This window comes from Drosophila ficusphila, unplaced genomic scaffold, assembly GCF_018152265.1.
Source record: "Drosophila ficusphila isolate 14025-0441.05 unplaced genomic scaffold, ASM1815226v1 contig_198, whole genome shotgun sequence".
Classification (NCBI taxonomy): domain Eukaryota; kingdom Metazoa; phylum Arthropoda; class Insecta; order Diptera; family Drosophilidae; genus Drosophila; species Drosophila ficusphila.
In genome coordinates this window covers 3,689,588-3,710,061 of record NW_025064092.1, presented here as the reverse complement: position 1 = coordinate 3,710,061, position 20,474 = coordinate 3,689,588, and the positions used below count along the sequence as shown (strand labels likewise).

Below are 20,474 nucleotides of genomic sequence, written 5' to 3'. Positions count from 1 at the left end.
TTTCTTGGTTACTTAAGTTATCATGTCCACCAATCTGTATAAAATGAACTAGTATTTCCGAAATTTGCAAGTTATTTGGGCTCTTCTTATTACCAAGTCATAATGAAATAACAATATTTGCTTATTTAATCGGGTAATACACGAACAATGCCTAAATTTACGCACATGACTGCCATTCCTCTGGTAATAATCATGTTTAGTAATTGCAATGACAACTGTCTGCAGATTGTTGGCAGAGGCCACCCATTTGACTTCCCCCACGTTTTCCACCCGTTCTCGACTTTCCCTGCACACTTTTGCCGTCGCCGATGATGCTTGGCATATTGTGTGCATTTGCCGACAAGTTTTGCCATCAAAAACTCCCAAAAGTATCCAATAGTTTATGCACGCAAACTTGCTTAGAAAGGCGAAGGGAGGGGGAAAACCAGGAGGGGGAGGGGGAGAAAGGTGGGTGGAAAATAGGAAGGGGGAGGGGGAATGGTGGTGCTGTCAAGGGCGCGGCTTTCCGTTGATTGCGTTTCTTGTGCATGATGATGCTTGACATCGGGATGATGATGAAGATGCCCCAGCCTCTTCGCTTTTCCATTTTCCATTTGCCATTTCCCATCTAGCGCCACACTTTCCACGATTCCCGCCCACATCCGCAAGTCAAAGTCGAGAAAAGCATTTTCCCGGCTAATCCACTTAATTAGTGTTTGTGGAATATTTTCCAATATAAAATGCATGCAATGAATGCAGGAAAAAAAAACGCTACGCAGAATAAATGAAATTGCGAGAAAAGCGGGGGAGCGGGAAAACTGAGAGGGGAGGGGAGGGGAGGGGAGGGGGACGGGTGATGGAAACGCTGTTTAAAATGCGAAAAGCCAGTTGCGGGGGGTCAGTTAAGCGCGGAAAAAGCTTCGCTAAGCCATCAAATGGCTTTATTATATAAACGTTTAATCTGCGGAAAGCAAACTTCGCGCTCCTCCCAGCACTTTCATTAGTTAATCGAAAATAATTAAGTGGCATTCTTATATTATATATTAGGCAGTGATTCGAAAACGTTGAAGAACATCTCATACTTTCATAAGATGCACAATGCAGACTCATTAAATAATAATCTGTCATTTTGCAAGGCACTTATTTAGTTTCTTGATCCGTAAACATTGAAGAGCAACTTATGTTTTAATGAGATGCACAATGGAGATTCATTAGAAGACATATTGATATTAAAATGGAACTTTGTTTCCTTTTAATTTCTATCTCTCTTTAGATGCAGGAAATACAAGACAAATAAAATTAGGATTCATTTTCGCAGAATCACGTTAAATTGTTTTCTAATTGCTGATCAATTTACAAATTACAAACAGGCAAACTTTAAATGCATTTATTAATTAGATGAAAACAAGGCCAAAGTGGTGTAAAAAGTTCCTAAACCAGCAAAACCATTAGAGATTCATTTTAATTACTCGATAAATCGATTACCATTGGCAATTGTTCGATGGTTTTCAATTGCTCTCGATTGGCGCTTTTTCCCCGGACAAAGTAAAGTTGTAAGCGAACCGAACACTGGGATTATGTCGTGTCCGGACCAATTACAGCTTAATCTTCATTGCAGTGCAGCTCGCAGTTGCATATTGTAAGCAGGAAGCCCGGTAAAAACCAGGAAAGCCCTGGAAAACCATGAAAAACAACAGCAGCAATAACAACAGAAGTTGCCGATGCAGCAGACTTCGCACTCCTTCTGTTTCAACATTTTTACTTAAGCGCAATACTTATTTGTATTATACCCAGTGAAATCAGAAGATTTAAGCTTATGGATTTTACAGATAAAAATCGATTTAAAGTTAATATTTCAGTATTATATGTTCAATAAGATCATACATACAAATATTTCGATTGATTGATATTTTCATAACCTTTATATTAGTTTTCAATTTGAATCATTGGTTATGTGTTCTGCTATCACTGCTCAAAATTTGTTTTTCAATTTAAATAACTGAAACATCAATCAGGTTTTAAATCAAAATCCTATATGTTTTCAATTTGAATCTCGCAAAAAGGTATCCCCACATTGAGAGAACTACACTGCCTTTTTAAATACCAAATCGATGGATTTCGCAGTCGTGCCTTGGCATGGATTTCAGGTTGGGTCAGGACAATGGCTGCTCGGAGGTCAAGTGGGGTGGCGAAGGGTGGTGGGTGGTGGGTGGTTTGTTGGATGGTTTGCTGGCGCAGTGCAGCTGGTGGTTGTTAATTACCACGGCAATGGGGCGAGCGTTTAATGCAATGCCATTTGGTACGTGCCGAGCATAAAGTGGATGCTCGGCAATTAATTGACCCACCGACACCGGCATCGCCATCGCCATCGCCATAGCCATCGCCACCACTACCAGGACCAACGAAAGCAAATCGCCGGCAAATAGGACCTTAAATCGAGCTGAACTCACTTGAAGGTGTCGCGGCTGAAGTTCTTGAATATATTGCACTCGGGATGCTCCAGCAGGCGGAACGCTATCGAACAATGGTGGTTCTCCAGCGGCGAGATGTCATTATATCTGCGAATGATATCCAAATAATAGTATAATTGGCCGTCATCGAATGGATTTTTTACCCACCTGAGTGCCAGCTCGGTGCGGGCATTGATCTGGTAGATGTTGTTGTAGCCGGGATGGTCGAGGTCGTGGCAGATGCAGGACACCAGCAGGATCAGACACTCCAGGTCGCCCAGGCGACTGAGGAGATTCGCCTGGCGCGTTATGGCATACATCTGCAACAGGAAATGAAAATATATATTCTATAGTAGCTGATTAACAGAAGGATTTCTGAGGATTTATATAATTTAAATGTCACACAAATTTAAATGTTGAGCATTTCAATTGTAAAGATTACATTAGTATTTTAAAAGATTTAATTATTGATAGAATCAATCCAAAATATATGAACAGATGAACAAGTTTTCTATTCTCTTGTGAAATGTAGATACAAAATCAATATTATAAACAATATGTAATGTACTGTTGCCTAAATCTTTTTACATAGCTGAAAGGGTTGTGAGTTACAACCAATTAAATAAATACCATTAAAATGTACACACGAATGAAAGCCACCTTTTTGAAATACTTTCTATTTGTTGATTGCTCTACACATTTTTTCGTTCCTCAAATATAAGTTTAATTCTTACTTTCCTAAGCCAATTAAAAGTTCTCACCCGTAATGGCTTCTTTATTCCCTTGACTGACTTAAATTCCTTTCTGTTTTCCTTTTCCGGTCTAATATTTTACATTTTTCTCTCCGTTGAAGAGTGCACCGCATCATCCGCCCTTTAAGCATCACTTGCCATTTGAGCATCATCGATCTAACCATTTATCTTGATGCGGGCAATTAGCCGTGGCAGTTTAACATTTAAACTTATCCCGCAGTTAAGACTTAAAGCTGCCTCCAGTTTCCCCTGGCCCCTTCTACCTATTTTGCCACCTATTTGATCCGATCCGCCGTCTATTGAACACTTTCGCCTTTCTATGTGCCAAGTTAATTTGTCTGCAGCGAAACCTTTGCAATTACCTGTGGAAGGTCCTCCGCCAACTCAACTCACCCTCCTCCATTCCTTACTTGCCGTACTTATCGCTCTTTTTTAATACCCCTCAAAAGTGGCACAAAAAAGGTATATTTTTTTACAGAAAAGTTGAAAAACTATTTATTGATTTGTAGGAGTTCGAATTTTAATCCTCAAAAAATATTGCAAGTTAAATAAGATATTTCTTATTTATAAATTGTAATAAAACATGTGAAAGATTGTTTAAAATTATAAGACATGAAAAAATAGAATAGTAATATTTAAATAAATAAAGTTTCACCTTCGCGTCGATTTTATATTTAGGAATTAAAAGTTCGAAAGTGTTACAATTGCGTTCAACACATCAAACTAATGCATTTAAGGTTCTGGCAGTGTTTAATTCCCTAGAGACTAGCAGGTATCTCAGAGTCGTTGCATTCTAGCTCCCCTTTATTGGACCTGCAAAATCGTTGGCTGCAAATGAAGATGACTCGGCGGCGGAGACCCTTAAGGAATTTCAACAGCGTTCAATTGAAGCTCTTCGAGATGGGAAAGCAGCGCAAACTTTACTTCGTTGTGGGAGGGGGGAGGTGTGTTTGGGTGGTGTGGATTGGGTTGGGTGGTTGGGGTTGGTTGGGTGCCTAAGAGGTGAGACTTTGGGGTCTCTGGTCGTAAAAGTTGTTGCACAACTTTCGCCGCCATTGCGTTTACTTTGGCATTAAGTGCGAGTGAAGGGGGGGCGGGGATAGGAATTGAGAAAGATATATATACACACGCACACACACATATATATATATAGTATGAGGGGATATAGTGTGAAAACAAAATCTCCCAGGGAGAAACGGCGGGCGCAGGGGGTGCTATAAATTTATGCAAATGCAAATGCTGTTTGCGTTTCGAATTTCGCAAGTTTATCTAAATTCATTGTCAACAAACAGACACAGACAACCAACCAAGCACCCAGCCACACAGCCACCCATCCAAGCCACCCAACCACCAGCCGGAAAACCCGTCGAACCACCCACTCTCAAGGGTGGGGAGTTGGTGCATTTTCTGCTTGTTGGAAAACTTTTCAGCGGACAAAAATACACCAAGGAAATCAACTGCAGCGTCAGATGAAAAGTGCAGCCAATGGAAATTAGTCAAAGTGTTTGGTCACGCCCCCCGCGGCCAGCACGAAAAATTCTCAAGGGGGGAAAGTGGGAAAAAAAGGATAGAGGAAAGGGGGGAAAGGGGGAAGGAGGTAAAGAGGGGGTTTCAATGGGTTTCGGGGGCTTCGGTTCAATAATTTAAATTTACGCTCTTACCGCTGCCTTAACGCTCAGTTTTTGTTCGCCTGTTTGTAGGTTGAGCGAAAGCCGCTTAACGGCTTGACTGTCATGTCCTGCGAGCGGCTTTCAGTGCCCGCACACACACATACTTGCCAAATCACACACACCAGTGGAGGCAAATTACACGCACTATGTGCACTAACAAGTGCCCACAGCTGTGGTAAAAGCAATACAATTCCAGCAAGCGTTGGAAAAAAAAACTATAACTATTTTCCAACTTGTATACAAAAAATGCAACATTAATACAAATCAGTAAATCACTAAAATTACTTTTGAATAATTTTACTAAAAGTTAAACAAGAAAAACCGATATTTTCTTCTCTTAAATAATTGATATTTTAGGTAAAATCAAATCTTATATAAATCATCCAATTAAAATTCTTAAAACAAAGCAGAGATAGAATTTCAGAAAGCTGAAAATACTCAAAATATAATATTATATTTGATTATTTTTTTTTAAAGCTGCCTAAGGAATGTGGTTTCAAAAGTGTTCACCTTGAGACACTCCTATTTTTGCGACCACAGCTGTGCTGATGGACATGACCCGCCTATGCAAATGGGCGGCCCCATTGAATTGTAAAATACGCAACAACGCATATGGATCGCTGGAAAGCTATAAAAATGAACGTTGTGCGGAAAAGAGTGCGGGAATGTGGGAATGTATCCCCCAAGCGGAGGTCGAAATTCAAACATTCTGAAATCGATTCGTGTGCTATATTTAAAAAGGATTTTTTGCATAGCCAAAAGTGCTAAAAGCCTTTAAGTCCCTACATGAATGCAGATATTAGGCGCAGCTTTACTATGCAAAACTATTCATCATAATTGGGTGAAGATATTACAAAAATAAACAAAGATTTGATTTAGCTTGTTAGAGTTTTACAATTTTAATTGGATAAAAGTGCAAATACATGGAACGAATTAGAAAAAAAAGCGTTGGTTTGGGCAAAAGATAATCTTCTGTTATTAATTGCTTTTTGTTGTTTAAATTTAAAATACAAGTGGGATTTATCAAGAATAAAATGAAATAAATGCATTATGGTACTTAAAGCAAATGAAATTAAAAAATGATATGGATGTCTTAAAAATCATAAATTTGGAAAGCAAAATTAAATTTAAGGAAATTTAACATCGTATTTAAGTCCTAATAAGAAGTAAAAAAAAGGAAAATGCAATAAATGTATAGGGATAATCTGGGAATTCTTCTTTTCTATGAAAAACCAACAATGGATTTTTCCCAATCACAGTTTCTAAAGCAATCCGTATTAATTAGGCCACTTTCCTGAGTCTCCTGTGGCAGTGGCGTATTTCTTGCGATTGTCCTTCGGGCGGTGCGATACCGTTACGTGGGCGGGAACAGTCGTAAAACTAGTGCACACAGGTGAACGCAGGCGAGCGGCAATGCAATGACGTGGACACCGATGACGAGAACGATGAAAATGGGCGCTCCCGTGTGTTTGTGTTTATATTTGTTGTTGTTGTTGTTGTTGCTACTGCTGTGTGTTGTTGTTGTCTGGCACATAATGCGGTTTATGGCAAACATATTTAACAGCAACAACGGCAAAAAATAATAATGCGATTGTCATAGTTGCGCTTGTGGCAGCAATTTCGCAATGGGGCAACCGTGCGTATACTTGATGCCATGACTATCTGACTTTCTTTCCTCATCCTGTTACTTTTTTTCCTTGTTTTTTTTTTCGTTATTTTCCCCTTCGCATACTGTTGACTTCAACCTGCAGTCTGCCATTGTTGCCACGCCCCCTTCCTCTTTTTTACCCGCCCTTTACCTGTTAGCCTTTGTTGCCGGGAAAAAATAATTTATTAAAGTTTTCGTTTCGCTTTTCTCGCTTTTTGTCCTATACGTGTGTGTCTTTGTCTTAGTTGCCTCGAAAGTTGAGTTACAGTGGAGCCCGACTAAGTGCAGCTCTTTACTGCACGGCAAACTTTGCCATTGAAGTAAGCTGGGATTGACAATGCATTTTAATTTATTTCAGCTTATATTTATGTTGCACAAAAAGTGAAACAGAACCTCAAAACAGACAGAAAGCAAGAGAAAAAAAATTTGTGGAATACTTTATGCAAATAGAGCTGCTGAGAAAGGTAAGAGTCATAAAAGTAATGAAAAAACGGATATCCAGCACTTAAAGTTTAATGAAAAAAAACTAAGGTTTAAATGAAAGAGCTATTTGTTTAGTTTTTTTTTTTTAAATGGTTTCGTAATAGTTATTCCAGTTTTTTCCTTTTCAATTAAACGCTGGCAAAGCTTTCAGATACCAAAGTAGTTACGCCAATCCTGTATCTTATACTCCCAAGTAATGAAAGTACAGGGTATTTTCGGGCAAGTAAATGAAAGGAACTCGCTGGCAGAAGATGCAACAACACCAGGCAACTTTCATTTGCCAAAAATGTAGGTTAAAAAATGTTCCGCTGGCACTTGAGCAGCCAAGTGGGTCGCTGCTCTAAGTGCTCGGTGGGTTGCTTTATTTTTTTTTTTTTTCGGTGGGGAAGTGGGTGGTGCTGGGTGGTTTTTTGGTCGACTTTGTATATATATGTATTTCGTTTTTTCGTATTTTTTTTTTGACAATGCTGGGTGAGTGACCAGTTTCCCTCGCTTTCCCATGGCCAAAGTGTTGCTATTTAAAAGGGAAACGAATTCTTGTTCTGCCGTTCTTTGTATCTCGTATCTTGTATCTTGGCCGTATCTTGGCAGCTAAAAATAGGCCCTGCTCTAAGCCACATTCGCACACAGAGGGAATCACGTTCGCACGTGTATTTGTATCTGTATGTGTGTGTGTATGTGTGTGTCTGTGTGAGCGTTTTGGGTGGATTGCCCTTTGGCGCTTTAGTTTATTTTTGCATTGCATACAACGGGGCGCCGCTTATTGTGCTTACTCACACAAAGCCACACATCGAAACCCACACACACACACACATTTATATAGACACACAGACAAGCAGACACAGGTTAACAGATACAGATACAGATTCAGATATAGAAATACTTATGTGCCGTCGTATAAAAATTCCCACATTATATCGATTGCAAGTCACAAAGTCTGACCAGGCATTTATACACATTTACATGCATTCATTATGGGAATACATGTTCGGTATGGAAATATATGGAAATATCTTCATATACACGCCGAAGTATTTTATTAATAATCTGCGACACGAATCCCAATTTATATTGCTGAACGAAGGAAAAACTACAGCGCGTTTTACATTTCACTTCGAGTAATTTGTACTTGAAGAATGTGCATGTGAAAAGCGCAGACTGACTTGGCAGCTATATGAAATTAAAGAACCCTTAATTTATCTTGTATAAAATGAGAGAATAATACCCAGAAATAATGAGCAGTGATGTTGTAGTTACAAGAAATACTTATTGGAAATTTAAGCTATGAAAATATAATAAGAGGGCAAACCAGTTTCTTAAGAAAATATTAATGGGGAAAAGCACAAAGAAGTCAGCTGCATGAAATTTAAGTAACTCCAATTTAAAAACGTATTTATTTACAGCAGTAATGGGAAGGTAAAGCATGTATGAAAATTATAAAGAGCATATTCTGGGTTCCAAGAAATGCAAATGGTTATTCTGTTAATCATTACTAAGAACTACTTTGAATATGTTGCCTACTTGTTTTGAATTTTACAAAACATGGAATTTTTTTTGGTTTTTCAAATATAAATCACCTCAAATCGAATGAACTTTTTGTGGTAGTTATATAGAAATAGAGGTACTCACCATTTGGGCAACGCAGAAGCAGTGGCGAAAGTTGTGGAAGGGCACCTCGTTGTAGTGCTTGTAGACCTCGTAGAGCCACTCGCGCAGCGTGTCCACCGGAATGCTGAACTTCTCGATGAATCCCAGCTCGACGAACATGGTCTGCATGAGGTGGATGACGTCGGCGTCGCCCCACTCGTAGGAATCGAAGGCCGGGAGGCGCAGGGCGGCCCTCACCTCCTCCGAGAAGGTCGTATCACAAATTTCCAGGAAGCGTCGCTTCACCTCCTGATGCTTTGGTAGACTGCTTTTACGATGCGGTGGGCCCATCGGTCGCTTGGATAGACCTGCCGACAAAAAAAAGGTAGATTTCACTGGATTAATGGGGGGCATCATAAACCAAAGTGATCTTAAACCTTAATCTCACTGCTGAACATCAAAATATACTGGGCAAGCCAACATTTATATTGCCACGATTAGCAGGATTTACCAAACTTATTATACTTTTATAACTCAGTGTTGTGTAGACCAATTTATAAACATATATATATTTGAGACAGGAGTAATCAGCTAATTAAGCCGTTTTTATATTAATCTAACTTTTTATATTTGCACTGACAGAAAAACAAAAGCCTAATTGAATTATTTATATGTTTATAATAGTTTCTATGTTGAGTGAAGCATTTCTTACTATTCCCAAAAATTAGAAACACTTTTTTTAAACCGAATTATATAAACGATAACATTTTACGTTGCCTCAGCCCATCGATTCCCTGCCATTTATTGAACTGAATTTCAGCCAGACAGACGGACAAACAGATAGACGGCAGTCGAGTGGAAATCTGTCGAGCTGCTCGGTTTTTCAATAAATAAATCAGGCAGTCGAAACAGGAAATACAGTCTGCCGATTCGACCCATGGCAATTTGGATTATTGCAAATAAAGCGGGCGAGAAGCACAGGCAAATATCCAAGCCAAGTTCAAATCCGACTTCAGATCCAAATCAAAATCAAAATCCACTTGCCGGGCACGAATATCAACGGAAATACATTGGCCTGGTCTAAACCGGTGGCACAGCTTCCTTTTTCGTCTTTTTCCATCTTCTGAGGTTGGTATTTCGTTTCGTTTTTGGTTTCTTTTTTTTTTGTTTTGCCCCCTTGGTTTTTGTTTTTATTTCAGCGCCATAGGCGGGAAATTCAATTTTCAATCGGTGGCACGCTTCAATGGCTGAAAATGAAGCAGTGAGCGAACTGTGGTCCTCTGCCAGATAGTTTACCTTCGCCGGCGGAAGCTGCTGTGCCACGCCCCCCACCCCGTTCCGCCCCTTCTGGGAAACGCCCCTTTGGGCCAGGTGGTGCGATCCAGGAAAAGTTGAAATGTTTTGCCTCAATTTAGCTTGCAAATGAATCAAAACATTTTATGATTGCGGGCCACCCTTGAGAGGGAAATGAACTAGCCTTCGTGTTTCGGCCGTCTAATGAAGTTGGCCAGCAGTCCTTTTTTTTTTGTTTTTTTCCTCCTTGTTTTGGGGCCCAAAGGAGGTCAAGCTGGGATAGTGGCTGTATCGAAATTAGACCGGTTTCAACTTTTTAGCTAATTAAAATTTGTTTTAATAATTTAAATAAATCATTAAAATAACCAAAAAAGATATAGTTTGGATTAATGTTTATGTTGTCAATATAATGAAAAGTCCCGAAGTAATTATATTCCTATACTCTTGCGGAGGGTATTATAATTTCAGTCATTTGCAGAACAACAATTAATAATTAACCCCTTTTTAAAACCCTTTCAGTCACAAATGAAAGCATTGTTTTGCATAGAATAGTGAAGAAACTTTGAAATAAAATGCCACTCTTAAGCTCACTAAATCGCCATTGAAATTTCATGGCTGGTCAACCAAGGTACAATATGAAATTATTGGGAATTTCGCATAAGGTTTCAGAGTGATTTCAAATTTGCTTCCTTTCCATCGAGTGACAAAGGAAAATCCCCTATCAAAGGACATTCCATGACGCCCTCTTTCATTTGTCGTATTTGCAATTTTGGGGAAGGAAGAGTCCAAAAGACTATGGGTCTACTACATACTCATAGATCGCTGCTGGGACAAAAGGACACAACTTCCTGCCTTCTTTCAAGCGACTTTTCCAGCTGGTTACGGGTCGAAAGTGGAGGGCAGGGGAACGGGGAAATGGTGGCCAGAATTTGCAAAGATCTCATTGTAATGAGAGTTGACTTTTCCGACAGTTTCCCATACCCCTTTCGCTCGGTTCGGGGTTTTCCTCTATTCGTTTTTACCCACATCACAAGCGGTGCCACTCTTCGAAATTTGATTAAAACGGTTCCCTTTGAAGTGCACCCCTACCCGCAAGCCCCACTCGCACACAGATACTTGCTTAACACACACACACACAAACACGCACACAAACACGCACACAAACACACACACACATAGACACACACAGACAGAGACAGAGTAGTGGCAGTGCCACGCCTCCCGCTGATGGCCGCCCACATGTGCTGCAAGCCAAACACTTTGCGGGCAACGGTTATAATTAATTTACTGCCACTTACAATTTTTAATTAAGCCGCCGTCGCGTTTCTGATATGCTGTGTGTATAGACTAAGTGCACTGGTCAAAAAAATGGGTGACTAAAATATAGGGTAATTCAAACAAAAAGTTTATGTTTTGAAGGGTTACCCAAAATTGTAAGAGTTAAGTTTAATATTTATTTTTTGGTTTTCATAAATTATATATCTTTTCCTTCATGAATTTCTTTATCTTTTGTTTTATTTATTGAAATTATAGATTCCGTTAAAACAAAATTTAATTGTTAATTTATAATTTTTTGATTTAAAGATCTCAAATGAAATACCAGTTAAGTCTTCATTCTATATTTCAATGTCTTATTTAAGACCAAAGTAACCAAAATTAAATCCAAAATCCAAAATAGAAACATGTATTTATAAATTTTAAATTGAATTTATTCTTTCAATCAAAATACAATTAGCTCTATAATATTTAATTAAGCTAATCATTTTTATTATTATTTTTATTATTATTATTATTTTTTTGCTGTGTCGTTTTTGTTTGTTTGCCTCTCTATTTGCACACTCTTATTGCCCGCCCACAAAACGAGAACGGGAAAGTGGAAAAAAAATTTGCGAGAAGAAAGGCAGATTCTGCGAAGGGGTAATGAAAGGTTGCTTCGTTATTAACTGACAGATTGATTTACAATGGAGCTGGTGGGTCTGCGGGCTGGGGGGAGAATAGATGGATAGTGAGACTCGGTGCGCAGTCGATAATTACACACGATAAGCGAGATTCGGTTGGAAAAACGCTGCCAAGGAAGATGCGATGGGGGAAAATCATGAAAAAATCATGACTGGTTGTGAGTGGTAATTCAATCGGCTAATTGGACTACTGCTCGGAGGCTAATTGTGAATTTACAAGGGCCAATAAACGGCTAATAAGCTAAGCTGATTGAGTGCTTTAAAGTGTAGTGATAACTTAATTGATTAATGAATTTAATATGGGTAAATAGTGTTATTTGATAGCTTAGCTGCTTTCAATTCAAACATGAAACTGGAATAAAACTGTTTTTGCAAGACATTCAGCAGGCTTACATTTTCCAAGGGCGAGAGCCCTTATTCACTGCCTGCACATAAAGTGAAATTGAATTAAAATTTGTTCGATATCCGGAGTAACCCCCTATCCACCCCTCTCCCTCCTCGATTTTCCAGTCAGGTGACAGGTTGATCGATGAGTTCTGCCAGAGACTTTTTCCCCAAATCCTTCGCCGGAAAAGAGTTTCCTTCAATGCAACTTTGATGCATCGAAATATGCAAGTATAATATGAAAATGTCACTGGGCTTTCCTCTCATTTCCTCACATTTCCCTTTTCTTTTCCCTTTACCGGTTTCTTTTTCCGCACAGCGCTGACAGTCGCAGATGCAAAATACTGGCTGTCAATTATATTTCCCACACAAACAGTAATAGTTTACAAAGGGCGTAAAATCAATGATTGATTGAGAAGCGACAATGAGACAGAGAGTAATGCACATCGATGGTTCTGGACAATTTGCAGTTGATTAGCAATCAAAGTAATTGCGGCAAGACCAACAGGAAAAACAGAGCAAAAACATGGCTTTTTCCACAGTCCTTTTTCCCATTTTTCCTGGTTGTTTAGGTGCAGTTTCATTGTTGTGCAGTTTCGTTTGCCAATTTGCCGGCGCACAGAGGACTTGATAAATGAACTGGATATTTTGTGCCCAGCCGAGTTGGGCAATAAAATTTGCTGCCAAATATTGCAATTGTTGCAATGGCTTCGGTGGTCAGTGGGTGGTTGCTTGCATTCATCTCCTCCGCCCCCTTTTCTCACATTGCGCATACGCCGTGTGGCAGCTGCACTCCATTTCGCTCGGACCACCTACCATTTTGGCCATTTATCAGACCGCCGGTCTTGGCCCACAGCAACTTGGCCAAGTGACGCACCGGAAAAGGAGAGCGAGAGAGAGCTCATGGCCCATAATTCAATTGTTTTTACTTGCGATGCGGCAAAGTTTGCTCTTAGACAGCGGGGTTTTCCTTTTCTGCCAATTGCATTTCATGGCGAACGTTAAGCGAAGCGACAGTTTGAATTATGCCCTGATGCATAATCGATGCCAGCTGACAGTCAGTCGAGAATCAAGAATCGAGAATCGAAACTCGAGATGGCCGCCCGGTTCCAAAAATACAAAACTGTCATCGGTGAAATGCCAAAGGGAAGCAGCGGGTGGCAGCTTTTAGATGCTTCTGCTTTTGCTGCAAACTGAGCAAATGTCCAGGTGAAAATGCATCGCATGAATTCGTAATGAACAATGGACGGAAGGTATTTCCGTGAACCTAATAAATATTCAATTTGATGCGAACGAAATTAGATAGAAGTCGGCAAGGACGTGCATGCGAATATGATTCCTGCTGGCCACAAAATTTAAGAAGGTTTTCTCTTTCACCGGTGACCGAAATTTATGCACAAAATCCATTTTTAAATTGGTTGCCTGGGCAAAAGGAAAATAATCCTTGGGTGTTTTTCACCCAAAAGTTTGTAGACACTTCTAAGCGAAGGTGTGAGCGCATTTCATAAAAAGTTCAATCGAAAGCCTTTTAATCCTATTTTACGGCTGAATGCCTTAACTATTGCGTTTGCTTTTTTAGGGGGGCTTCCTTAAAAGTTTTCAACACAAATAAACTAGTATAAATTACAATAGATTCGATTTCTAGAAGTTGAATGGTCAGGTTATTGTTTGTAAATTTTAATTGTTTCTGAAACTAATTTGAATGGCTTAAAATTTAAACCTATTCCATCATAAATGGAAATCTATACAAAACAAAAACAACAACCTAACCTAAGGCTCTTATTTTTGCCAAAAGTGAAGGGGATTTCTGTGAATATGGAAAACAAGTTAACTTTGTGTCAAATTCCGGATGTCAAGTGGTAAATTCACCGCCTAAAAGGGATTCAGGAATATAAATCAATGCTGAGGAAGCGAAAAAAAGTGAACCGAATGAATGCCATTAATTATGGAACTGTGTTGGGGGATAATTTCACGCCTAGCAGTGTGCAATAAAATATGAGTGCTGTCCTCCTTAAAACAATAAAAAGGGGGGGGAAAAGGGGGAAAAAGGGGGAAAAAGGGGGCAAAAAGCGGGACAAAAAGGCTGTTGATTATGGCCGCATTATGTGTACAAGCTGTCGTATCAAATGTTTCTTTTTTTTTTCCTCCACTTTTTGCCCCCTTTTCTGTTCCTTTTTTGTTGTTGTTGTTGTTGTTTTGGGGCTCTGAGGTTCTCCTAGTGTCCTTTGGCCTTTGGCCCCTTTTCGTGGGGCTGCTTAGCCTAATGACCCCCGCTGCGTTGTCTAATTAATTAATGGATTGTAATTAATTATTTAACACAGTGCTCCCGGAGTCGTGCGTACGTGTTCTACAAGCCTCATTTTTATGTGCCGGGGAGCTCTTCTATCAGAGCCCATTCAATATGCATGTTAAACGCACAACAAATGACAAATTTTGGCCACAATGCGACACGTCGACAAACCACGGAGCCCAAAATACGGAGGCGGCTAAACAAATGAGGCGGGGCAATGCCAAGAAACAGATTAGGAGGATGCAAATAAGGAGTGGGAGATTAATGACAAGAGTGCCTTCTACTCGCTTTTTTCCCGTTTTCCGTTTACCTTCTATACGTACAGATATATATATATATACAGATATATCTACTCCCGGGAATTACTGAGCGCGAAATAATTAACTGGAAAGGATCAACCAAGAGTTAGGAGAGTGAATTAATTCTTTTTCCCAGCCAGCATTCTGCAATCTCCCAATCCTTAAAATTAAAGTTGTTTTTCTTCCTCACATTTATTTGGTGGCTCAATATATTGGTATAAATTATAAGAGGGAAAAATATACAAATGTTTCTTTCTAAAATGGCAAGAAACTAGATTTTAAAGCTTGAAACTTAAATACGTTTAAATATCAACTGGAAAATTGAAGCAAACTAATTTCATATTTTCAAAATGATTCACACATACTTATTGCAATTATTTATTCCCCATAAAAGCAGCTGCAACAAAATTGTTTTATTGAGGCGACAAACACAATACATACGCATATTGATTTTCCACTAATGGTGATCAATATGTTTGCTCTTCCTGCCGCTAAACGCTCGAATTTGTATGGGAAATAAATCAGAGCGCACGCATGATATATGAGTGGGATATTCAGCCGAACAACTGTAGCTTAAAGGCCATGTTGCAGGGTTATGGCCAAAGACAAGTTTCAATTAGGGGCTCGCGCACACAAACACACGGCCCAAAAAAACGAGGGGAAAGGGGGGAAAGGGGGTTTGGTGGGGAAAGTGGGAGGGAAAAACCATGAAATTGGCAATCGTATTTGGCTGCTGATTCGTTTCCTTTTTACCCTCGTTTTGGTCGTACATTTCATCCCCTTTCCCCTTATCCAATCGCTCAGCTTCACCTGATGTTGATTGTCCATCAATTTGGTTCGCCTGTCTTACCAGTTTGCATGCATGTATGAGTGCACTGTTCTGTGTGTATGTGTGTGTGTGTGTGTGTGTCTGTCGGTGGATGGGAATACCCTCTAATTAAGTGGGCATTTTTGACTGACTCTGGGTTATTTAAGGGCCATTAATGCTTTTCATTTGCTAACAACCAATAAAATACAGGGTCTAAAAACTGGTTTCAAATAAGGTTTAACCTGACTTATAATCTTGGTAAATAAAAAATATATAGACGCCATTACTTCAAAAGATAATACAGTTTAAAATTGCAAACAATCATTAAATTAAAGTAAGTTTTTATTAGTTGTAAAACCACTGTAATTACCTAGCTTGTGCAATTATACCAGTTATACCTAAAAAATTTTTAATTGTTTGCGTCAACTAGTTTTTAATTGCATTTATTTAAAGTTATTGAAAAATGCTCCAGCTATGCTTATGCCTAACTAATATTTTTTTCTAATAACAATTAGTGGTGGTTTGTATTTCTTTGGTTGATATATATTTTTAAAATGAGTATCATCCATTCCACAGCTTGAAAAAAGGGTGTATCCACTAATCGACTAGCTGGCGATATTCTCCGCTGGCTGTTCAAGCCACAAACGGTTTTAATGGCCCAACCGCAGACGAAATGGGTTTGTAGGCTGCAGCGAATTGGCTGCGGACTGTCGCATGCAACGTGTCGTATGCGTAATGCATTCCACGCAGCACGCCACGAAAGTGCAACTGCAACACTGCAATTGCAAATACAAACACAAACAGAGCGGAATGCCCGAAGTGCCGGCAATCATAACTGCTAATACAAGGTGAAAATAGGAGGGGGAATGGGAGGGGGGCTATAAATAAATACCACAAATACACCGGGACAAAATGGTTGGACCAATGTGGCCTATAAATAGCCAGGGGCCAAACCATTGCGAACCCAACTCCTCTTCACTCTTCAACGACGACGGCAATGATGATGATGATGACGATTACAATCGCGATGATGAGGGTCCTTTGGCATTTATGGGGATCATTGGATTGAACGACATTAGCAGGCCAACAAATAACAAGGTGAGCAAGCCGACAGCAGCAACATCAGATATTAATTACACGTCAACGGAGGTCAATTAAAAATTTGTGGCCGATTAAATGGGTGACACGGGGCCGGGTCACGACATGGAATGGGTCATGTAATGGCACAGGACGAGCCGGGACAAGCAGGACAAACAGGACGATTCCAGGGCAAAGGTTGTCGGCGATTTATTGGGTAATTGGGGACAGGTCAGACTCGAATGTATACCAAATGGAAAATGGGAAATGGGCGCACATAACATGCAATTGAGCAGATAAATGGCGAAGACAGCGTTCTTATGCAATATTCTTAAAAGCTTCAAAAAACGAAAGAAAATATCTTCCCCTTTTTATTCAGGTTTTACCGAAAACAAATGTGATTGTGATTTTTGTCAATTTTTTTTTAAGTTTTACTAAAAGTAAACGAACAAAAATTGTAAAATCAAGAGAAATTATTTATTTTACCAATCAATTTTTTGTATTTATTTTTTTAGTTTGTTTGGTTTTTTTTTTTGCCACTTTTAAGTATAAAATAAATCTTTCTACTGCTTCAAAAAAACATCTAGCTTAGAACCTGAAAAACGTACAACAGCTAATTAGTTTCCCGCTCAGCTGTCATCATTGCGTTCAGTTTTTTCACTCCTATTTCCAACTACTTGATTTATGGCAGTCTGTTCGCTTTTTACCCGGAATATTTGTGATTTACATTCAATCGATGGAATTCGAACTGGCGATGTCGTACGCATTCGTTGGATTCCTGTCGAGCTTTCCAAAATGTTTTGCATGCCTCGGTTTTCAGTTTCCCGGCTCTTTGTTTTTCTTTGTAAATATTCAATTGACTTGTGTAAATTGCTCTTGCCTGGCTAATACATTTTACATGTCTGCCATTACTTATTTTTTTGGGCTTTCTATGGGAATCTCTGCCCTTCGTACGCAGGAGAGTCCATCAAGTTCATGATGAAGTGCATTATAACTGATTAAATTTGCACGGTGGTTGTCAGTGGATTCCCATACACATATACGAATTATATATATATATATAAGTGTACATATGTATGTGTTCGGTTAACGCTGATTGATATTTGCCCGCCCGATTTGCCCTTGTGTGCGTTATATACACATTTAGTGAGATTAAACGCTTTGTGCTGATTAAATGAGTTTAGAGAGCGTTCCGCCGGCCAGCTTCTGCAGTTTTCCCTCGCACTTTCCACACACTTTCCCTCGCACTTTTGACACACACACACACATACACACATACACGCCACAGCGGTTGACATTTTTCCGGTTAGCCTCAGACTTTTCCTCACTTCCCCTCTCTCTTTGTTGTAAATTAATAGCTCTGCGAAAATAAAGTTACGCCTGGCTTTTGAATTAAAATCCTCTCAGCGCAAAAATCATTGAAAACTTCGCCTTAAAGAGCATTAAGCTTTGAAACTCGATTTAAACGATTTTATTAATCCAGTGGGGAAACTTTTAAATTTTCTAAAGGTGTTCATGATTAATTTATCTTCTTAAAAATCTTATATTGCTATATATTTAATTTATTGAGTAACCACAAAGCAGTCTTGCAAATCTTAAAACCTTTTTCTTAAGACTTAAGAGGCAAGCCGACTCAAATCGAATTTAACGCAAATAAACGTATTAGAATTCCCCGAAGGGGGAGAAACTCGCGGCGGTGGTTGATGTGGGGACCCAATTTAATTGCTTTAACTGTCAGTAAATGAATTATTGACGCTCTGCTGGGATGTCGGTTGTGCAGTCAAGTTTTGACAGCTGTCAAAATTTCGTGTTGCGCCAGCGGGGGAAAAAAACAATTGTTTTATTAAATACTTTTCGCTCGCGTTCTGCGCGTCTCCGAAAATCCCCCCAAATGTTCTGCGATTTTCGCAGCGTGACACAGACGGAGAAAAGCCAAAAAATTAGCGCAAATTTCCCGCATTACATCGGTTGTGAGACAAGGGAATATATACGAGTATATCTGGTATACTACATATCCCTTTGTGTCTGCAAGTCGTTTTCGTCTCTCCGCTCATCAAAGTCAATTTCCTTGTTGATTTTTGCTTATTTGCGCATCTAAATGGATTTTTATCGCAATGTTTTGCAATGTCCTTCCGGCAGCAATCAATACACATGGGGGGCGCGGCACGGCCCCTAATTTCGCTTGATTTTCGCCTTGCGCATTATTATTATTTTTCCTGTTCGACTTCTGCTCGTAATTTGTATGTGCAAAAGGCCAGATGATTGGTAAATCCTTCGTCAGCAGTTAATAAAAACAAAGTGAAGGTGTCGGAAGGGCTGCCCAAGCATTTTGGCCAACACAAGAGCCAAAAGCTAAAGTGGCCGGGATATTTTTGTCACTGAGAAAAGTTGCCGATCCGGCTTATGTGACTGACTGCGTCACTCTGCTCTTCACATGTCAGCAGGATTTATGAACTTATGTCTTCTCTTATAACTAAAATGTCAACAACGTGTAAGAATTGCAGAAAATGTTGTTCTTTTTTGACTTTTGAAGAGTTTAGAAAGCTGAGACATAAATAAGGTATAATAACTACCTCTACCTGACTTATTTAAATATTCGAAAAATGTAAAGTAGTTTTATTCAAGTTCAACAAGTGCAATTTGATAAGAGTTCAATAATTTTCAACCCATCCTTGGCTTAGCGATGGCACTTCATTGCAACCATATGTTATCGATAACTTCGATGGGCTTACAATCATCTGCATATTGTAACCGCCTTTCACCACTCGCACTTTCTCCGACTTTCGGATCCGTGTGTGTGTGTGTGCGAGTGTGTGTGCTTTTCTGTTTGCGTATTCACGGTAATTGGCACCGTATTGACTTGCCCGCTGGCTCTGAAAGGGGGCGTTAGGGCGTTCGAAGGGGCGTGTCAGGGCAGCAGTAAATTAAAAAAAATACATAAGCCACGCACCGAATGCTTGAATTTCGTTGGCTTTCCATCGCTTTCCCTACCATTCCCGATTTTCACCGCTGTTGGTGCAGAAATGGAAAAAAAGAACACAACACCCCAGAAAACAGACACATACAAAGAAAAACACACACACATAAATGGAAAACGCCAGAGGCGTAAATACCTGAAAAAAAAAACGAAAATTTGATTTCTCATCGTTTCGCGTTCTTTTTGATTCGCTTTATTATTTTTTTTTTTTTTTTTTTGCCCTTGACGGCAACCACAAAACGAATTTTAAACTGGAGTTTTTGCATGTTAATGAATGTTAGATTAGTGAGAGTAAGCAACAATTATTCTTCAACTAAAATTGATTGGAGAAGGAAATCAGCTCAAAAAGCATTTAAATGTTGATATTAACTAATTACTTTAAAATGTTTAAGGTATGCCTTAAGGTATGTTTACTATATACTTTAAATGTATCTTATTTTTAAGTAATTTAATTTTTTCTTAAAATTTAGCCACCGTAAAAACTTAACTAAATAATGATAATCTAAGTTTTAGGTTACTGCTGATTACCTTATTTCCTTTTAGATCAAATTTAACTGAATGCGACCCATAGAACCTTTTAAGAACCTACACATTCAGTAGATGCTTTGGCACCTTCATTAAGACATAAGAGTAGATAATTGCCGCATTCCCTTCATCTTTTCAACTTCAAGATTCTTTGAATCGGGTCATTTATGCATCTGAATTAATCCCGCTGAGCCCTTTGGTTGCTTTACATTCCTCGCTTGCCTCCTCAATTTCCTTAGCTTTTTTGCTCGCAGCCTGAATAATTGGCAAGGACTTCGTTGGACGGGACATCCA

General features: G+C 39.3%; 1 protein-coding gene across 2 annotated transcripts in view; it reads right to left on the bottom strand.

The window, feature by feature from the left end:
- The window catches only part of LOC108095520 (high affinity cGMP-specific 3',5'-cyclic phosphodiesterase 9A), a 115,662-nt gene that overhangs the window by 12,601 nt on the left and 82,587 nt on the right, over window positions 1-20,474 (bottom strand). For both annotated transcript variants that reach the window (XM_017196637.2, XM_017196638.2), the window contains exons 4-6: window positions 8,612-8,937; window positions 2,598-2,749; window positions 2,430-2,537 (exon numbers count right to left, since the gene is read on the bottom strand). In XM_017196637.2, coding sequence (XP_017052126.1) covers window positions 2,430-2,537; window positions 2,598-2,749; window positions 8,612-8,937 — 586 coding nt within the window. The remainder of the gene's footprint in view (window positions 1-2,429; window positions 2,538-2,597; window positions 2,750-8,611; window positions 8,938-20,474) is intronic.